This window comes from Agelaius phoeniceus, chromosome 12 (assembly GCF_051311805.1).
Source record: "Agelaius phoeniceus isolate bAgePho1 chromosome 12, bAgePho1.hap1, whole genome shotgun sequence".
In the NCBI taxonomy this organism is placed as follows: domain Eukaryota; kingdom Metazoa; phylum Chordata; class Aves; order Passeriformes; family Icteridae; genus Agelaius; species Agelaius phoeniceus.
Window position 1 is genome coordinate 20173153 of NC_135276.1, and position 20175 is coordinate 20193327.

Here is a 20175-nt window from a genome sequence, read left to right on the forward strand (position 1 = left end):
TTCCAGTCCAAGCCAGCAGAAGGCAGGACTGGAAAGGGCTGTGATGGACAGCCCATCACAAATCCATGCCAATTCCCACAGAGCTCCATTGCCCTGTGCTGATTTCCTGCAGATCAGGAAGGGCAAAGGGAGAAGGCAGTGCCCACCTCCATCCCACCCTGATGTCAGCCAGAGCCCAGCAAAGCCTGAAGCAAAGCTCCCAGTGCTCCCAGTCACCATGTTTCCCCTTCTAACAGGACAGAGAGGAGCCCTTCATCACAACAGAGAGGAGAAACAATTGCTGTCTCCAATTTCCAGTGCTGTTCTTGTGGAGCAACACACAATAGATTTTGAGCCTGGGCACATCCAAGGTCCTTGAGGCCCAGAAGGTGGAGACCTGGTGTGCAGCAGGGTGGTTATAACTGAATATCACCTTCAACTTCAGTCATCAAAGCCTAAAATTGCTGCTTTCTCCCCTATCTCACCAAATCCATTATCTGAATCAAGCAGCTTTGTTTGTGACAGTAGGGAAAACAGGAAAAGTGCCTTATCATCATCTCCCATCCTCTGTGGCACTGTCTGAGCACCTTCCTTGGAAAACATTCCCGAGTAATGGCCTGGAGCTCTCCAGTGCTGCTGTCTGAGGCAGGCAGCTCGCAGCCCTTACCACAGGGCTCTTGGAAAAGGATGGAGGGAAAGGGGAAATGTTATTGTTTCATTTCCCCTCAGCAATTAAGGAGCTGATGCAGCTCTCGCTGTAGTCAATTAGTCTTCACGCTCACTAAAGGGCTTTGGATGGGTCCCAAAGTTAGTGTCCTCATTTTCTGTAATCCTGGAAGTGTTTATGCCTTCCCAGGCTCGGAGCAGGGATGAGCCAGCTGATGGCATATCCAGCCAATTATAACCAGAACAGCGAGGGGAGAATGATTTATTTTCCATTTGGCAAGAGGGACAGAAAAGTATGGCAAGGCAGGCCGAGACAGATGAACAAACCCTGTCTGCAAGCTCTGTTTGCCACAGAGAGTATTTGCAGCATGTTTTTTTGGCAGGAGCCTACACTGAGATTTCTGCTTTGTAATAAAAAACAAAGACTGCTCCTGCCTCCTAACAAACTGCTCCCATCCTTGGAGGGAGGACACATCAAAAAAAGAATATCCCAAATAGAAAGGCTGAAGAGTTTTGCTTTGGTTTTTGTCATGTGCGTGTTTTAAGCTGGAAAACAGCTCTTCTTGTCCTGGGTCTATGATTTCCCACTTCCTTGCTTTGTGGACATTGATCTCACCAGATTTGCAGGATAAACAGCATTGGACAGGCTGGGCTCTTCAGGGAAAATCCAGAGCACTGCAGAAAAGCTTCTGATGGCTCAGGAAGTGGTCACCTCCTTCTGCTTTAGAGCAGAGCTCTGTGCCCTCTCTTTAACTGGCTCCCCCCTGCCAGAGGGCAGGGATAGATGGGATATTGGGAAGGAATTCTTCCCTGGGAGGGTGGTGAGACCCTGGAATGGGTTCCCAGAGAAGCTGTGAGTGCCTCATGCCTGGAAGTGCCCTCTGGACAGGGCTTGGAGCCACCTGGGATGGTGGAAGGTGTCCCTGCCCATGGCAGCGGGTGGCACAGAATGAGCTTTAAGGTCCCTTCCAAGCCAAACCTTTAAGATCACCTCCAACCCCAAACATCCCATGATTCTATGACTTATGGAAGAGGGTATGATCTTTCTCCAACGTGCTGTCCTTGCTTCCATGAGGAATCAGTCAGTCTAAAGGCTGTGAGCGTCTGGAGTCACCCAAGACATCACAACACTTCTGCCACAAGCACTTCTTGTCCCTCCAGCTTTGACTCCAGTGCAGCCTGAACAATTTAGTTCTGTTCAACACCTGGAGCAGCTCAGCTAGCAGAAGCATTCTCCTGCTCTGGAGGGGTCAGGTGTTGGGGTGCCATTCCTGGCTGCTGCTCCGTGGTTGTGCAACCCCAGGCAGCTCACAGAACCTCTCAACATCAGCAAGGACAGTGTTTCCTGAGCCACAGGCAATGCAGTGCTCAGTTAATATTTGAACACGTGGGGGATTGCTTTAATCCCAGGAGTATCAAAAACCAGGGAAGACCTTGTTCCACGCCGGGTTATTCCACGGTTTCCCTGCTCCGCCTCCCGCGCTGTGGCTGCTGCTTGCCAAGGTGTTATAGATTTTGTGAGTGAAATCAGTGCACAAACACAGCTCAGTGCTGCTTACACCAACTGATTCACCGTGTTCCACCAAGCAACATCTCCCATTTCAAACCTGGTCCTGGAGCCAAGAGCTGTTTGCTGGAACAGCAGGATCTGACGTCAGTTATGGTACCCAGCAATGATGTCTTGGGCAATCCTTCTCGCAGGGGAAGTACAGGGAGTTTTTAGCCAAACATTCTATGGAAGTGATGTTTTTGTGATGACATTGCACACATCTGTGTGTTAGCTTGGATTTACCATCCAAAAAAAGTGTGTCTAATAGTCTAGAACGTGTGGTATTCCAAAAGACAGTGTTGTGCTCCCACTGAGGGATGGGCTCAGCTGTTGTCTGACCTCAGAGAAAACCCACCCAGGCAAAATGTGGGGTTCCTCTCTAGCTTCACTTCTCTCAAATTACACTTTTCTACCCCCAAAACAGATATTTGGACATTCTCACCACTTCTTCCTTAAGTTCTGCTAATTCAGAAGGTGAAATTTGAAGTGTGGGAATTTGTTCTTAAGGGTAGCCACCATCTTGAGGCAAATTTCAGATGAAAATTTCCCAGAAGAGTTTTTTTAAGGCACTGCAAACAATTCTCTACCGTCAGATTCTGCCTGAAAATCTCCAATAGCAGCTGGGTAATGGCTGCACACTTATAAAGAAACCAAACCCACATTAATCTTGAGCTGAGCTGGATCGATAAGAACAATTTGTGAGCAAAGAACTGAGGGGAGGTATTTTAATTCAGGTTGAAATGCAAGTTATTATCAGCACAGTGTCCTTCCTTTTGTTTTATGGGGCTTTTCTCTCTGTGTTCCTGGTGAATTTAATACTGCTGACAGCTGCTGAGCTCCCAGCCCCACACACAGCACTGTCTTCCAGGAAGGGTGCAGCACTGCAGAGGAGCAGCTTTGTCTGTTCCTTGGAAAAAAAAAAAAAAAAAAGAAAAAAGAAAGCCTTTTCAGTCCTGTTGTACCAGAAAAATGAGGGGATGATTTATTATTCTGAATGTGAAATACACTCGTTTCATTGTGAGGCAGCTCATGTGGGAAAAAAATAGGAAAAGTGGGAGTTTTTCCCAAGGGAAATGCTGTGAATATCAGCCATGGTTTGAAGTCACTGTTCATACTGGATTTTTAACAAAAAAACACCAACCCAACCTTGTGGAAGAAAGAACAGTTGGGAAAACCTGTGGTGCTTTTTTTTTTTTTAAATTTAGTATTTAGTCTGGTGTATTTATTAAGTATTAGTATTTATTAGGTGCAGACAGGAGGATCTGAGCTGGAATCCAAACCCAGCCTGTGCTCTAACCTGCTTGGCAGATTTGGGAAATCACATCTCCTTTGCCTCATGCAAAACTAGGGCTGACAGGGATTGCAGGGGATTATTTACCCCATCCTTTTCCCTGAGATCAGAATGATTCTCCCTGAACTCTTCAGAGCAGATGTTTTACTAATTTTTCATTAAATAAAAACATCCAAAGGTGATTATTCCATTTCTTTCCAAGGGAATTTCTTCTGGTGCTCAACAGTTCTTACCCCTATCCCAGTCCCTAATTTCTATGGCCTTTTCCAAGCTGTAAGCTCATTATTTCTCATCCTGGTCCCACAGCAAGCAGGGAAGAGCTAATTCCCTCCCGCTCTGCAGAAACCTTTTGCATATTTGAAGACAATGTAATGTCCCCTTTGGGTTAAGTCTCCTTTTCCTCAGCCTAAATGCTTTATAAAGTGTTCTAAGGCCGGGATAAAAACGCTCTGTGGCTCCATTTTTGAAGGGCTCCGTTCCAGCGCTGTCTGAAGCCAAAGCATTTTCCAAAGCAGTGTTTTCTCAGCAGGGCTGGGGAGCTGTGCTGAGGCAGAGCTGATCCCAAAGGCTATGTCCATGCTGTCATCCCAACTGCTCTTAACACCTTCCTCAAATCCAGACTCGCCAACTGTCTGTGCTGTCGACACGCAGACACGGGCGAGGGCTGAGCTGAGGAGGGAAAGGTCAGGCGAGTCTCAGTGTGGATCTAAGTTTCCTTCTCACAGTCTCTGCAGATTATTTATGAGAGGAGCATGTGATAGCCCAGCCTGTCAGCAGATACTCTGATTGTGGCTCTCCCCAAGCAACATATGGATGCTTTCAGCCCGAGCTGCAGCCCTGCTAACAGTCGGCTTGTGGATGCAAACCACACGGCACACAGAGCCCGGGACTGTCAGCCCTGACACCAGGATGCACCTGTACACCCCCAAAATAACATTATGTGGTTTCATCCTCCTGCCTTCAGCCCTCAGACACAATTCCCAGAGCATGGTGGAATTTCCTCAGCCTGGAAATTGTTGGTTTTTTTTTTAAAGGCAGGCATTTAAATAAAGAAGAATCCTGTTGACACGGAAATTTGGGATTGGTGTTTTAAGTTGCAGATGTATCAGTGTTCTGCTGGTCATGCATGTCTCACCTGCTATCCCTGGATAGTGCTGTGATGTGATGGACAGAGCAAACACACACCTCAGGGCTGTATTTCCTTGTTAGTCACATCTTTAATGGCCTCATAATGACAGGCCACCGGAACTGCATGACCCTGAATCCCAAAATTAGGTCATGAACTCTCATTCCTTTGTGTGAGTGGAGATTCACTCCAACTTCAATGCATTGCTCCACCCCAAAAATGCAAAAACACTGACAATCTCTAAGATAGTTAGAGAGCTGTCCTTCTACAGGGGTACCCCTAAGGACAATCCTGGTCACAGCTCCCTGTCCTCTGGATTGTACAGCGAGATTGTGCCCTATTGATGCAAAATCATCCTTAAATTCAAACCACGGTGCCAGGAACGTATGTGAGAGAAAAGGAGAGAAAGAGAGAGAGATGCAGCTGAAAGGCTCCAGCCAACAGCTTGTGTCAGAAAGCTGCTAAGCAGGAAACAGTTGGGCAGTTTTACTCACAACGTGGTATCTGTGACTGAAGTTGTGATTTAATCAATTCCTCACAAACCGCATGAGACCGGGGGGTGGCTTCCAAGAGAATCGGAGCACCTGCTCCTGAAATTTTGTTCTTCCACTGTAAACTCTACCCATATCCATGTCAATGTGAAGGCAAACTGGTGACAGATCATTGAAATTGCACTTTTGTATGGAGAAAAGTGTTTAAGCGGTCATGTTGAAGGGGACATTGTGGGCCACTCCAAGGTGGCCATCAGCGAGTTCATGGAATAATGGAATAACAGAATACCAGGTTGGAGGGGACCTCAAGGATCATCTGGCCCAACCTTTCTTGCCAAAAGCACCCTCTAGACAAGATGGCTGAATCTTAAAAGTGCCCCACATTTGGGAATCCACCACTTTCCTGGGGAGATTGTTCTTTTTGTTGCTGTAGGGGAACATGGCCTGGCACCGAGGTGGCCATGGCTGTGTCACTGAATGAGGAACATGGCCTGGCACCAAGGTGGCCATGGCTGTGTGTCACTCAGGAGAACACATCCTGGTACAAAGGTGGCCATGGCTGTGTGTCACTGAATGAGGAACATGGCCTGGCACCAAGGTGGCCATGGCTGTGTGTCACTCAGGAGAACACATCCTGGTACAAAGGTGGCCATGGCTGTGTGTCACTGAATGAGGAACACGGCCTGGCACCGAGGTGGCCATGGCTGTGTGTCACTGAATGAGGAACATAGCCTGGCACTGAGGTGGCCATGGCTGTGTCACTGAATGAGGAACACGGCCTGGCACCGAGGTGGCCATGGCTGTGTGTCACTGAATGAGGAACACAGCCTGGTACAAAGGTGGCCATGACTGTGTGTCACTGAATGAGGAACATGGCCTGGCACCGAGGTGGCCATGGCTGTGTGTCACTCAGGAGAACACATCCTGGTACAAAGGTGGCCATGACTGTGTGTCACTGAATGAGGAACACGGCCTGGCACCAAGGTGGCCATGGCTGTGTGTCACTCAGGAGAACACATCCTGGTACAAAGGTGGCCATGGCTGTGTCACTGAATGAGGAACATGGCCTGGCACCGAGGTGGCCATGGCTGTGTGTCACTGAATGAGGAACACGGCCTCACACTGAGGTGGCCATGGCTGTGTCACTGAATGAGGAACATAGCCTGGCACTGAGGTGGCCATGGCTGTGTGTCACTAAACAGAACACTGCCTGACACCAAGGTGGCCATGGCTGTGTCACTGAGGAGAACACGGCCTGGCACTGAGGCAGCCATGGCTGTGTCACTGAATGAGGAACATGGCCTCACTGAGGAGAACACGGGCTGGCACCAAAGTGGCCACGGTTGTGTCACTGAATGAGGAACACGGCCTCGCACTGAAGTGGCCATGGCTGTGTGTCACTGAATGAGGAACATGGCCTGGCACCGAGGTGCCCATGGCTGTGTCACTGAGGAGAACACGGCCTGGCACCGAGGTGCCCATGGCTGTGTCACTGAGGAGAACACGGCCTGGCACCAAGGTGGCCATGGCTGTGTCACTGAGGAGAACACGGCCTGGCACCGAGGTGCCCATGGCTGTGTCACTGAGGAGAACACGGCCTGGCACCAAGGTGGCCATGGCTGTGTCACTGAGGAGAACACGGCCTGGCACCAAGGCGGCCATGGCCGTGTGTCAGTAAACACAACACTGCCTGGCACCGAGGCGGCCATGGCTGTGTCACTGAGGAGAACACGGCTGGCACCGAGGCGGCCATGGCCGTGTGTCGCAGAGCGGGAACACCGCCAGGGCACCGTGACATTCCCCCAGCACCATGTCTGTGTGTCACGGAGCGGCCATGCCGGCGGTGCCCCGTGCCACACACAAGATGCCGGCGGGGCGAGGCGGGGCCCGGCTGACGCGCTGTCAGCTGACGGCCGAGCGGCCGCGGCGGCGCGGGGGGCGGGCGCCGGCACTCGGAGGTGTCCGCTGCCGCCGCGCAGAGCCGCCGCCGGGCCCGGGCCGAGCGAACGCCGCCATGCCCTCGGAGAAGAGCTTCAAGCAGCGCCGCACCTTCGGTGAGCGCCCCGGGGAGGGACGCGGCGGGGTGCGGCCCGCCGGAGCTGCCGGTGCCGCCGGGCTGCGGGAGGATCGCCGCGATGGGGAGGGGAGGGGAGGGGGCCGAGGGCGGTGGGAGCAGCGAGGGTCCGCGGGCGGCTCCGGCTGACAGCGGGGACCAGCGGGCGGAGCGGGCCCGGGGCTGCCCCGGTGTCCCGGCCTTCTCGGCGCTGCGGCGGAGTCAAACCCGGCCCGTGCTCCGGGGTTGTTTACCCGGGCGCTTCGGGACATGGGGGTTTTGTGGTGTGGCGAGCTGTGCTGTGCCCGGCTGAGGAGATCTGTGCTTGGGGTGGGGAGATCTCTTCATGGCATCATCTATTATCGACTGCAAAACTCCCAGGAGCCTGGAAACATCCTCGGTGCGTGTGCCAGGAGCTGGGCCTGCCCTTCCCTCCGGTGTCTGCTCAGTGTCCGGCGGCCTCTGCGCCAGTGGCAGCGGCATTAAAGCTCCGCTGGCAGCCGGTGCCTGGCGCGGGGAGGGGAATTCTCCACCCGGGCAGCCGCGACTGCACCGGGGCGTGTGGCTCCTGTCTCTGTTTGGCTGTTGAAAACTAGCAGGGCATCGAAAAGAGCTGTGTAATGATGGCTGGGAAAATGAGATTAGTGGCTTCGGAGAAGGAGCAGGCTCGATAGAGCCGTGGCACGCTCCTGTGTGTGCGCTCAGGATGGATCCGGAGCAATCAAAGGGCTCGGGATCTGCCCATGTGTGTCAGGGAGGGAGGCTGAAGCGCTGCGAGGGTAACACGAACTGGCAGCGTAACCTATTTCTGCATGAACTATAAAATCCCGTACGTGAGATGGAATTGGTGGAAGTAATTGATCCAGATTTTCCTTTCTTCCTGCCTTTGGGTTAGAGTCAAGCTGCTTAAGAGAGCTTTGTGATGTGCCCACCCTTGCCTTTGCTGTCGTGCTAAATGTGAGCTGTTCCCTGCAGGGAAGAGGAGAGGATGTGGGTCTGACAAAAGTCTGTGTTTATGCCACCCCTTTTCTCAGAGCTTTCCAAAACTGTTGTTGACCCCATAGCTGTCAGCAGCCTCTGTTGCAGGTATTAAGTTCAGCTAGGATGGCAGCCAAGCAGTTGCCACTGCAACTACTGTCGTCAGAGAACAGTGTTTATCTGTGGCTGACTGGGGCCTGATTTTGAACACACCACACACAATAATCTCCATGATTTGCCCGGTTTATGTTCCTTCTGCTCCAGGGAGTTCTGCTGAATAACATTGCTGTGAACAAACCTGTTCCAGCTGAAAAGTTAGTGCTTGCCAGGTGGATGGTTGGTCTCACTCTCTCCATGTATCTTTTGTGTTTTTGGTTAATCTTAAAAAGTATTTTAACGAGGTGGAGCTCTCTGCCCTTGAAGCTCTCCTGCTGGGCTGTGGGAATGTGGCTCGGGATGTGAGGTGGCTTTCAGGTGAAGGCTTTGCATGCTCCTTGCCTGAGTTCTGCTTGATTCACCTGCAGCTCCAAAGGGTGATTCAGAGAGCTGCATTCCTTGCCGGGCTCCTGAGGAGGATGTGCTCCATGGGCACAAACACGGACAGAGGGATGGTATTGCTGAGTGTCCTGCCATTAGCATTCCAACGGGGAGCTGGCCTAAGTGCTTCTCTCCCCAGGCAGGTGTGTGTTCAAGCCGTGATGCAACACTAAATCATCTCTCTCCGAGCTGTTTGGAACCTGAAAACAGCCTGGAAAGCCCCGTCCTGCTGCAGAACAGAGGGCTTGAAACGGAGTTCACTGAATCTGAAAGTAGGCAGGGGACAGACAGACGAGGCGGCCCCTGAAAGCAGCCGGGCTGTTTACTCTGCCTCGTGTACTTTAGCCAGGTTCATGATAGCTATTCTATTAATATTCCTGTCTGAGGAGAGCTGAACTTTATCCTGAAAACTGGCACGGAGAGTGGCAAAATGTGTAGGTCCAGCAGCTCCTGCAACAATGGGTGAGGCCGAGTCAAAATAAAACCTGGAATTCGGTAACAGGAGAGCACACAAGGAAAGCTGATGCTGCCAGGCTTGGGCCAGTCCCGGGGCTCAAATAATTGTTGACCATTTCCTCTTCTGGGACCTGACAGAAATAGCACAGGGTATTTAGTTTTTCATTTGGGTGGTGTAATTTGAGGCCTTAACTGTGTGAGGTTAAATGTGTGCCTCAGTGGGCAGAAAGTGAGGGGTGTGGGGAGGAAAGGATCTCCTTTAACACTTTCTAGGAGTGCCAGGCGGGTGCACACAGCGCTTGTCACCTTGGGTTAAGGAGCAGGGGATCAGCTGTCACAGGAGAGCTTGTACTCCTGATAGTGGTGGCCCATTTGGAAATTGCTTTGCCTGAATTTCCTCTTCTGGCTTTTCCTGACACATGGTCCTTCTGTTCAGTGGTGGAGAAATAAGGAAATAACAGCATTAACTGTGAACGTTTAAACAGATTTTTTTTTTTTTTAATCCCTTGCAGAACAAAGAGTGGAAGATGTACGACTGATTCGGGATCAGCATCCCACTAAAATACCAGTAAGTCCAGTTCTTCTAATTTTTTTTACTTCAGTTTCCAGCCTGATGGTCTTTTTAGCAGCTAGAAAGCTGTGAAAGAGCTGTCCTGAGGAGACCACATGAAAACCTGGCAGTTCAGGGCGGCTGAGCCTGGATTTCAGGAGCATTCTCAGGCAGCAGTTCTCACGGTTGGTGTGGTGCAGCAAGGTGCTCACAGGGGCTGGAGGAAGTGGCATTTCCGGAGATTTGCGCTTGTGTTTTGTAACTTGGAAGAAAACCACACCCCAGCTGAGCTCTGAGATCCTCCTGAGCACTCAGCTCCTCTCTCTGTGGTTTTCTCCTCTGAATTAAGAGTCTTCAGAGGCTCACCAAGAAGAGTAGACAGGAGTGTAGAGGCAGATATGGATTTGCTCATCAGCCTGTGCTGGGAAGGACAGAAATGTTTTTCTGCTGGGATGGGCCAGTGCTCAGGTCTCCAGGAATGCTGCTGGGCTGTCCAGTGAACATTGGATATCACCCCTCACCCTGTCACTCCTCAGCTGCTCAGCTCCAAATGCTGCCCAAGTTTGTGTTTTATTTTATTTACTGCATCCTCAAAGTTAAAATGCTGAGAGTATCCTACAAGCAAAAGGCATGGATTGTGTTCTGTCACGGGTGAGTTCTTCAGCAGAGGGGACTGGATGGGACCCTCAGCCTTTGGCTCTGTGATGGGATTTGGTGACCCCAGTGTGTGGAAATTCTGCTGTGAACCAACTGCTGCAAACTGGCCCCACTCCCAGAGCAAGCTCACTGACAGAAGCTGCTGTAGAAACAGAAACTGAAAGGTTTTCAGCTTTTCTTGGGCTTTAAACTCCTTCCTTCACTTTGGAGCTGCCACTGCTGCTTCCCTGTGCAGTTGGGCAGGGGAACAAGGAATACTTCACAGCAGGATTTTCTGACTTTTTTTGGAAGGTTTCATTTTCCCAAAAGGTGCTTTCCTTGCAAATCTGTTTCCTGACAAATATTGCTTTTCCCCTCACCTTTCAGAGACCACTTAGCCATAGTCCCCAAGCTCTGTGACCACAGATTGAAAGCCAGGGATTTATGGCAAAACCCTCACTTTTAAGTCAGCCATGGACAGGTTCCAACCAAAAATTCAGAGGTGCCTAAGGAACTTGCTGGAGATGTGGTGATGCAAACTCCCAGCTATCCCTGCTGGGATCCCTGGAGTCTTGCTGGGCCAGTCAGTGCCTCGTTATTGTCATTAGCAGTTCTGGATGAGATAAGGTGGCAATGTCACACCAGATAATAAATCCCTCCTGTGCTGTCAACATCCTCCATTCTGCTGTTAGAAATATCTACTGCTTAAAAATAGTGGGGCTTTGTTACCCAGAATGAGCCAGCATTTATTTCAAGTGATGTAAGGCTCTTTCTGTGGTAGAATTCAATCAGCATCTCTTCACCTGTGCAGCTTTTTAGGACCAACACAGCCAGACCCCGTGAGCATGGAGAGGATCCAAGGGACTGGTGTCACGTAGCTCCTGGTGACTGGAAATCAACAAACCCCACATGGCCCTGGAAACAGGAGCACACGAGTTCTGAGATCACTTCTCAAAAGCAGGAGCTACCCTCAGTTGCTGGGCAGGGTGTTCCTTAAATTGGGAAATCTGCAGTTTCTCTGTGAATTAAGTGGTTATTACACAGCAGTCCTGGCAGAGTTACTGCCTCCTGAGCGTGCTTGAGGAAATTTTCTCCTTTATTTGGAAATTGGAGGTTTCATACCCTTCCAAAGTAGCTTTTTCTCATGTATTGGAAGGAACCATGGGAGGTGAATGAAACAGCAGAGTGGTGGTTCTTAAAGAGATGGCCTGAAACTGGAGAAATTCCAGAGACAACTGCTTGATCTGGCAGACTTGCATAGCAGCACAAACCCCTGGTCAGCCACTGCAGTGTGTTAGAGGGAAGTGGGCTCGATCTTTCCTTGGATTTCCTTGTTGCTGGGTTAAATGACTGCAGCAAAGGAACTCTCTTAAAATTGCCTTGAAGCTGTGGATGTGTGCTGTAAAATCCCTGTGTGTTACCCCTCTGAGCAGTGGCTCTTGCAAACAGAACAGAGGAGCACGTGAAGGTAATTAATTCTCATGGAAACACAGAATTGTTTGGGTTGGAAAAAAACCTTTAAGATAGTTGAGCCCAACCATGAATTGCTGCTTTTCAGACTGGAGATGCTGCATTCACAGGTGAAGGGAAATGGAGCTGGGAGGGGGGAGATGAGGGCACCAGACATTGTTCCTGCCTTTCACATCTTCTGCTTTTTGTGCTTCTTCTCAGGTGATCATTGAAAGGTACAAGGGGGAGAAGCAGCTTCCAGTTTTGGATAAGACCAAGTTCCTGGTGCCAGATCATGTCAACATGAGCGAGCTAATCAAAATTATCAGGTAGTATTGCTGGGATTCCAGTGTGAACTCATCAACCTCAGACTGTGATGCTCTGTTAATTCCCCCCCTGATGCACTTGGGAGGTCTAAATGGAAAATCCATCTAATGAGCACTAGGACAAATCAGGAGAAGGTGCTTTTCCTTTTGCTTTGCTGGAAAAACCCCACTCTGAAGAGAGCTGGGCTGGTAGTCTGCCTCCAAGAGAAATAACATTCCCAGAGCTGTAGGAGGAGTGTGGGGCTGTGAATCCCTGGCTGCCATGGGTCCTTCTGCCTTGGCTATTTTGGGATGCCTCCTCTCTTCTGCCATGGAGTCCCCCTCGGGAGTGGCTGCCTCTTCCCACCCACTGGGAAGGGGAGTTTGGGCTCAGAGCCAGAGCTCTGCTCTGGCTGCTGCTTGGGGATGCGCCTGGCATCCTTTGGGAATTGAGGTTTCCCTCAGTGACAGCACTGAGGCCTGGGAAACACCAGCTCAGGCCAGGGTGTTTCTGCCCCTGCTTGCTCAGCTTACAGGAAAGGCAGAGGGAAACAGCCCCGAGTGGAAGTTGTGTGGTCAGAAATTCTGCTAGAAGTGCAACTCTGCTGGCTCAGCAGCAGTGTGTGATAAGGAGGGGTTCTCCAGAAGTGAGCAGCAAACCAGAGCTTGTTTTGTGCTGGTCAGGCTGCAGCAGGAGCTGGTTTGTGGAGGCCTTGGGCTGTGGGAGTTGTCCAGGGTGTCCAAACAAAAACTGTCACAGGCAAATCCCAGCTCCTGTAGGAGGAAGAAAGGCAGAGAGGGCTTTGGAGACAGGAACCAGGCTGCTCAAGTCTTCCAGAGTTTCTCAGGAACGTGAAAGCCCCTGGGCAAAGAGGTTAACTGCAGGCTGAAGGATTTTCTCACCTTTTTTTTCTGCCTTTACTGTTAATAAATAACTTGGTACGGGCCAGACTTGGTCCTCAGCCAGCTCCAGTGATGCACAGCAAAGCCCATCCTTCCCAAACCTTGGAGAGCTGCTGCCTTCCCTCAGCCTGCTGTCTCTGGAGTGATTAGCCTGGCTTTGGAAGGGTCCCTGTCCAGGGCTGTGGTTGGGAGCTAAATAAATCCTTGTTTCCAGCTGCTGCTGCCCCTCAGCAGCGAGTGGAAGCAGCAGGAAGCTCTTCTGATCTGTTCTTTGCTTGCTTTGGTGGCAGCTCCACACTCCTGAGCTGCTGTTGCTCACTTGGTTTACCCAGTGGGAAGAGCTGCTCTCTGCAGACCTGCTCTGCAGGAGGCAGTTCAGCAGCAACACCCATTTCCCCGGAGCTGGAATGATCCAAGGGAAATCCAGAAATCAGCTGTTTCCTGTGCCAGGCAGTTCCTGCAGCAGTTCCTGCAGCTCCCTGCCCTTCCCACCATGCTTCTCCTGGGAGGGAGGAGGAGAAGGGAGCAAGATGCTCCAAGGTTAAAGCCAGGCCATTACAGAGCTGGTGACAAAGTGAGTTTAAAAGTTGCCCAGGTTTTGCAAGGAAGCTCTGCCTGTCTTTCCCAATCTTCCTAAGGATCTCTGGGTTTTCATTCCAGTGAGCTGCAAGGCAGAGGTCCCTGGTTATGGGGTGCTTCTTGCCAGTCCCTCCAGTTCAATGCCCTTCTGGAGTGCAGCTTTGCCCCTGAGAGGGGGCTCTGCCAGGGGATGCACCTGCCTGGATTTAGCAGAGGAATTCAGGCCAGTTTTGAGGGACAGGGCTGGGTGGGGACATGCAGGGAAAGGTGCCCATGACAGAGGCCAGAATGAGATGAGCTTTATTGAAATCCTTCCACCCCAAACCACTCCGTGATTCTCTGCTGTGACCTTGCTGCTGAGGACTGTCCGTTGCCATCTGTCCTTTGTCCCCCCTTTCCCCTCACCCCTGCCCAGGCGGCGCCTGCAGCTGAACTCCAACCAGGCCTTCTTCCTGCTGGTGAACGGGCACAGCATGGTGAGCGTCTCCACGCCCATCTCCGAGGTGTACGAGAGCGAGAAGGACGAGGATGGGTTCCTCTACATGGTCTACGCCTCCCAGGAGACCTTCGGAGCGCCGGCCTCCGCCTAGGACACGCCGCTGGGCCTAGCCCAGGATTTGGGTTGACCCTTGGCCATCACCCCCACTCTTCCCCACACACCCCCAGGGAAAGAACCGGATGTCACCTACGCTCTCAGTCCTTAGCATAGTCTTGCTTTAGCAGGTGTCTCATCTCACCTTGCCTTGTTTGTGACTATTAAACAGTACAGACGAGCACCTCCAGCTTTGAAACCTGCCCTAATAATATTCCACACAGGCACATTTACAGGTCTGGACCTGACGAAAGGAGCCCAATTGTGCATGTGACACTTGCAGAGAAAGGGACACTCGATTTACTTTTAACGAGCAAACAGGCACCAGAGAGGAACTAAAGTGTTTCCCGTGAGTTTGCTGGAAAATCTCCCTACGATTCCTTAAATTTTTTGGTTTTAAATGGGAAGGTTTCTCATGAGAGCAAATGCATTTTAATGTTCCAAAGGGGAGCTTTTTCTTCTGCAGCTCCATCAGACTCATGTCGGTGCTGCAGGGAGTGAAGGCAAGTGCTCGGGGTGAGCTGGGGAAGGACAACTCTTTGTGTCTCCGGTTTTTGGGCACCGCACGCTCAGGGGCGGCGCCGCTTTCTGGATTACTCATACCAAACACCACAGCTTTATCGTAGATGTAGGAAGTGTCTAACTGTAAAATGCACACCCCAACAGGTAACACTGAAATAAACTCCAGTCTGTTACGAATTCCCAATCCCTGTGTGTTCATCTGAGCTGGCTTCCAGTGATCCATAGGATCCTGCCCCTAGCCCGGAGGTCGGCCCTTCCCGTGCCTGGCAGTCGGGAGGAGCAGCTCAGGGCCGGGAGCGGCTGCCCAGAGTTGACGAACAAACGATTCGTGGCACGGCTGGAGGCTCCCGTGTGCCGGGCAGGGAGCAGGCTGTGCTCTCTGGAGAGAGGGGAGCTCTCCCGTGGGACAAACCTGTGTTTCTCTAGTGCTGTCAGCGAGGCGTGGCGGGATCCCCGCGGTGTCCGTGTGTCCCCGGTGTCACCGGCTCTGGCGGGGACAGAAGCAATACTACAGCGCTGGCACTGCGCGGGGTGCGCGCGTTGTGCCTCCTCCACCTCGTACCTCCTCCGCTCTTTGCATGCATCTCCTCTTCCCGGGGCCCCCTGCCCGTTTTTTATTGTCCTTTGTGTTTTTACTCCGACGTGAACTTTTCGATGCAGCTTGTTCTCTGTTTAGTTCTGTTCGTGTAAGAACTCGTTTAACTCATAACTGACAACTGTACTTGTAATTACGACGTGATCGACTGATATTCCTGTACAAATGTTGCTTTTTTAAAATTAATACAGTGCTGATATGGATGGATTACATCCCAACTTAATTCCGGCTCGTGTGGTTATTCCTAGGCGTTTTCACAGCAAAATAATTAATTAAAGGAATTAAAAATAATTCTCTGCTACTGCCAAGCTGGAGAAGCCCCCACACAGCTGAATCCCTTTAAAAGGAAAGCCAATGCCAAGGGATTCTGTTTAACTCTTTATTTTCCATACATTAAATTTACTCAGATAAAAACATTCTAAAAATGTACAATTTAACTTTTAACAAAGTATAATAAAACATAAAAATCCCAATACCAGAATACTTGACATTTACAATTCAAAATCAAATTAGCTGAATATTAAATATTTACAAAACTATTTAAAATATTTATAAAGTTACATGCAGAATTTGTAATACTAGAAGTGATCGAAGTAAAAGAAATGGCTCAAATGGAGCAGGAATTTCCTTCATTCCTAATGGAAAGTTATGTCCAAGAGAAGCTGTTAATCTGCACTTGAAAACACACGGGATTTGCTTTCTGCTTCAGTACCAACACAGTTCTTGTGTACATCACAAAATTTCAGGGAACAAATGGGTAATTCCAAGGGTTTATTACAAGAGCTGCGGGGCCTCAACCAGCCAAAGTGATTCCTACTCTCCCGAACTCCAATACATGGATTTTTGTCCAGATTTGCCCATATTCATCCCATTTCCAGGTGTTCCAGACTAGCCCGAGTCCAGCACTCCCAGGGTCCCTCTGGCACAGCTCTGCTGCCCCACAGATGGAGGGGGGAGCTTTGCTCTGCCTCTGCCCCAGCCTGGCTCATCCCGGGATATCTCTGGGATGTGGGGGCATGGCCAAGGCCTGCTGCTGGACTCTTACTCTGGGAAGTCTGGCGCTTAATTTGCCAAGATTTAATGAAGATTTAATGAAAAATTTTCACAAAAAGCTGAGTGTGACAGAGCTGGTTTGGATAAAAACCAGTTCTGATAAACTTTAGTATTGGTTCAAATGTGGTTTTCAATAGAAGTCAGGTGGAACCCTCTGATCAGGATCTCAGTTCCCTCTCCTCCCTCTCTGCACTCCCTGTTAGGGTCGAGCCCAGGATATTTATTCATGCTTAATTTGCAGGGTGAGGAGGAGTTCACTGGAAATTCCATCCTATTTTGAGTCTTTCCATCATCAAATGGAAAAAGCAGCTGGAACTGCCCCACCCACTGCTCCCTCCCCTGGGAAAGGCTCCTCACTGATTCTCCTGCCCCTGCAGGGAGATCACTGGGGATTCCCTTCCCTCCTACACTGAAAAATCATTCCCATTCCACAGTGAAATCCATCTGAAGAACTAATTCCTTTTATACTCGCAGGACAAAGATAGGGCTAAATAACATTCTCTGAAATCTCCATCTTTCAATGTACAAAAATAGGGTTTAAGAACTGCTTCCTTCAGGCAGGGCAGCTGGAACTCTACTATTCCCACCCAAGCTGCCTTGCTTTTTAGGGGTAAAAAGATGGATTTGTGCCTTTGAAGAAGAGATTAAGGATAATTTTATGGAATTAAGGTGCTCTGTTCGGACTTACCAACTTTGGTTGTTCTGGGTACAGAGTGGAGGGTGTTCACTGGCAGGTCTGAAGCCCCAGCTCACTGGGATTTGGGGAAGGCTCTGAGGTTGCTGCTGGCTCACCAGATTTTCCTCTCGGACACTCGTGTTGCCTCCAGGTCCTTCTGGATTGGATCCTACTCCAAACCCAGACCCAACCGTTCCATGAGCCACTTGAAGAAACATCAGCCATAACTCGACACAAAGGAAACAATCCCAAAGAAAGGAATGAAACAGTTTGCTGGAAACATCAGCCTGAACTCTACACACATGAAAGGAGCCTAAAGAAAGCTCTGGAGAAAGGAATGAAACAATTTGCTGGACAGACATTCAGTTTTACAGTCCTTTTGATATGATTTTTTTCTGTGAGGAAGATCAGACACAACTGTGCCCAGCCCTGGGCAGTAAAACAAAACACAACCGGTACAGAAATGACTTTTTTTTTTTGCTGCTGCTGTTTTTTGCTGTTTCAAGAGGGTTTTTGAACACTCACATGTGTGTTGAAATACAGTTTCTTTAAATACAATTTTAAAATACTGTTTAAAAAAAGTGAAAAAAATAATAATAACAACAACAATAATAATAATAACACTAAGTTTGGCTTTCAGCACATGTTCCAGGCCACTGGAGAGACCCTCAAAGCTGCAAATAGTAAACATGGAACTGCACGTTTTCCTTGGGCATGATGCAGTGGGACAGACTGTTCCTACCATTGTCTTGAGCTCATTAAGGCAAAGTAAATTGCATTGTCAGTTTTCATCCCTTTAGTGTTGTAGGTCTGAAGGTTGTTCATGGGAACACAGGGAACGTCCTCAAACGCAGGCAGAGCCAACAGGGAGCTGGGCTGGGGATACACAAATCAGGGGGTTCTTATTGCATAGCAATAAAGGTATCTTTTGTTTGCTTGTTTGTTTGTTTGTTCTGCAAATTGAGGTTTTGGATCCCTCCCTGGGCCCAGTTTGGTTCTGCCCACCCACATTCCCGAGGCTCTCCTGATGCTTGTGATCCCACGAGGCTGAGGCTGCCCTGGGAGAGGCAGGGACACAGGGCTGGCCCAGAATGTCCCTTTCCTATGAGCAGGGCCCAGGAAGGGCTGAGCTGCCCCCTCACACAGCCCCAGCTCCTGGGGCAGCTCCAAACCCTCCTGCTCCCAGAGGACTTCCCAAGCCAATCCTATGGATTCATCCTGCTGTAAGAATACCTCCGAGTGTAAACAAGGCTTCAGACTTTCAAGGTGTCTCCCAAATTACAGGATGCAAATTCCTCTCTGTCAGACACTTTTACAGAGGAGGCCTCACCCATTTAATGCTGTCATATTCCCAGGGGGGAGAGCCATGAGGATTAGGATCTTCTTTCAACCAGACAGGACCAAAGTGTTTCAAATTAGCAGTTCGAGATGGGTTTGGCTTCCTCTCGAGTCCTAATTTAGATTTGTCACCCACAAATGATGGACTAAGTAGTTAACACCAAAGCTACTCACCTACAACCTACTGCAACGAAGGAGGCCGACAAGAAATCCTTCCAAGTCTTGATAATAATGAAGTTTTTACTACCTTTTACATGTTTGACTCCCACCACTCCTGAATCCTGGGGTAGGAGCCAAAGGGTATTTCATATAAAGTAAAGCAAAAGCTTATCAACTCTGCTGCCAGAGTTCTTAGTTTGATTTTTTTTTTTTTTTAGGATGGTTTAAAATTCATTTACAAAAGCAGAATAATAAGGTTTCTGTGAAAGAGACCTATATACAGTAACAGGACGTAAAGGTTTTGTGTATTACAGGAAAATATCCTTGAAGCTTTTATGACTCTGGAGTCTCTGGGACTTGGACCCTTGGAAACTAAGTTTATTCCAGTGCTGGGAAGCCAGCACTAGCTAGTAATAGGTGAGACAATGAAGCACGAGTTTGTTTCCAGAAGGAACTGAAACTGCCGTGTGTGTTCTTTTGGAAGGGAAAAGAGAGACTTTTTAGGATTTTTATTGTGGAATTAAGTCCCGTAAGCCTGCTGGTGCCAATTTGTAAAGGTTGGAACTTCTTTGCCTCTTGCACTGGTCTCAGAGTGACACTGTCTGCTAAAAGTGCAGAAAGCTTGAAGAGTTTTACATTCTTCTGTAGTGCAATCCTTAAAAATCCCAGAGATTAGTGCCTGATCACTTTTGAAAAAAAGTAGACATTTTACCTAGCCCAGGGGTGCCAAAGTCCTTCTGGCCACTCCTACCTTCCACCTCAGAACAGAGCTGCCCTGGAGTCAGGCCTTTCACCTTGGAAAAGTCCATTTGTGGCAACATTCTCCAGCCAAAAAAGTACAGGGGATGTTGTACTTCCAGCAGGAACTGCAGCTGGCCAGCTCCACCATCCATCCATCCATCCATCCATCCACCTGTCCATCCATCGGTCCGAGGACGCGGAGTCAGGAGTTCCAACAACAAAGCTTGAATTTGGCAATCAAAACTGGGTTGGCTGCACCCCTAAGCTAGATTTTCTACCTAGTCTAATAAAGTAAAGCACCTTTGGATTAAAAAATACATTAAGCTTAACAGCAACTGGACGTCTCAGTTCTGCAGTTCGATCTCCGTCGCTCTCCATGGCTTTACAGCATCGTGGGGCCAGCTGGGGAAGCTCAGTCTGTGGAGTCCAGACTTTCCGAGGGAGGGGCGTACTTCAGCCTGAACGTACCTGGGACAGGGACAGGGACACAGGGGTTACACATCAGTCACCTCCCAGGGCTTCCCAAACCAACCTGCTGCCTCCTACCCGTGGTGTGAATCACTGGAGTTTGAGCGCAATTTTAGGGCTGGCACAATTTTGTTTCATGGAATCACAGGATCCCACAATGGTCTGGGTGAGAAAGGACCTTAAAGTCCATCCAGTTCCAACCCTGACACCTTCCACGGGCCCAGGGTGCTCCAAGCCCCAATGTCCAGCCTGGCTTTGGACACTTCCAGGGATACAGGGGCAGCCAGAGCTTCTCTGGGCACCTGTTCCACGGCCTCCCCACCCTCACAGGGAGGGTTTGAACAGCAATTCTTCACTTAGGTTATTGTGTTGGGAGGAAGGGAAGAGGAACAGAGATTTCAGTTTCTAAAATTCCAGGGAAACTTGCAATAATGACTGAAGCTGACCTGGCTGACAATGCAGAGGCAGCAACAGCGGTTCTGC

General features: G+C 49.8%; 2 protein-coding genes across 3 annotated transcripts in view; one reads left to right on the plus strand and one right to left on the minus strand.

The window, feature by feature from the left end:
- Window positions 1-6998: 6998 nt before the first annotated feature.
- MAP1LC3B (microtubule associated protein 1 light chain 3 beta) lies at window positions 6999-15480 on the plus strand. Its single transcript, XM_054640691.2, has 4 exons — window positions 6999-7156; window positions 9639-9694; window positions 11984-12090; window positions 13964-15480. The coding sequence occupies exons 1-4, from the start codon at window positions 7117-7119 to the stop codon at window positions 14136-14138; spliced, it is 378 nt and encodes a 125-aa protein (XP_054496666.1). The 5' UTR covers window positions 6999-7116; the 3' UTR covers window positions 14139-15480.
- A 142-nt stretch (window positions 15481-15622) lies between these two features.
- ZCCHC14 (zinc finger CCHC-type containing 14) overlaps window positions 15623-20175 on the minus strand; it is a 52375-nt gene continuing 47822 nt past the window's right edge. Inside the window, exons 13-14 of one of the 2 annotated variants that reach the window (XR_013183964.1) lie at window positions 18499-19692; window positions 15623-17862 (exon numbers count right to left, since the gene is read on the minus strand). Coding sequence is in view for 1 of the 2 variants with exons in the window: in XM_054640986.2 (XP_054496961.2) it covers window positions 19637-19692 (56 nt within the window). In the remaining variant the exon portion in view is untranslated. Of the gene's footprint in view, window positions 19693-20175 lie in introns of both variants that reach the window. The other variant, XM_054640986.2, reaches the window with a different exon arrangement.

What these genes read in the sequence shown, in the direction of transcription:
- MAP1LC3B (XM_054640691.2), top strand. Translation starts at nt 7,117, where the DNA reads ATGCCCTCGGAGAAGAGCTTCAAGCAGCGCCGCACCTTCG. An exon ending in CAAGCAGCGCCGCACCTTCG is followed by an intron (nt 7,157 to 9,638) that starts GTGAGCGCCCCG and finishes AATCCCTTGCAG; the next exon opens with AACAAAGAGTGGAAGATGTA. An exon ending in AGCATCCCACTAAAATACCA is followed by an intron (nt 9,695 to 11,983) that starts GTAAGTCCAGTT and finishes GCTTCTTCTCAG; the next exon opens with GTGATCATTGAAAGGTACAA.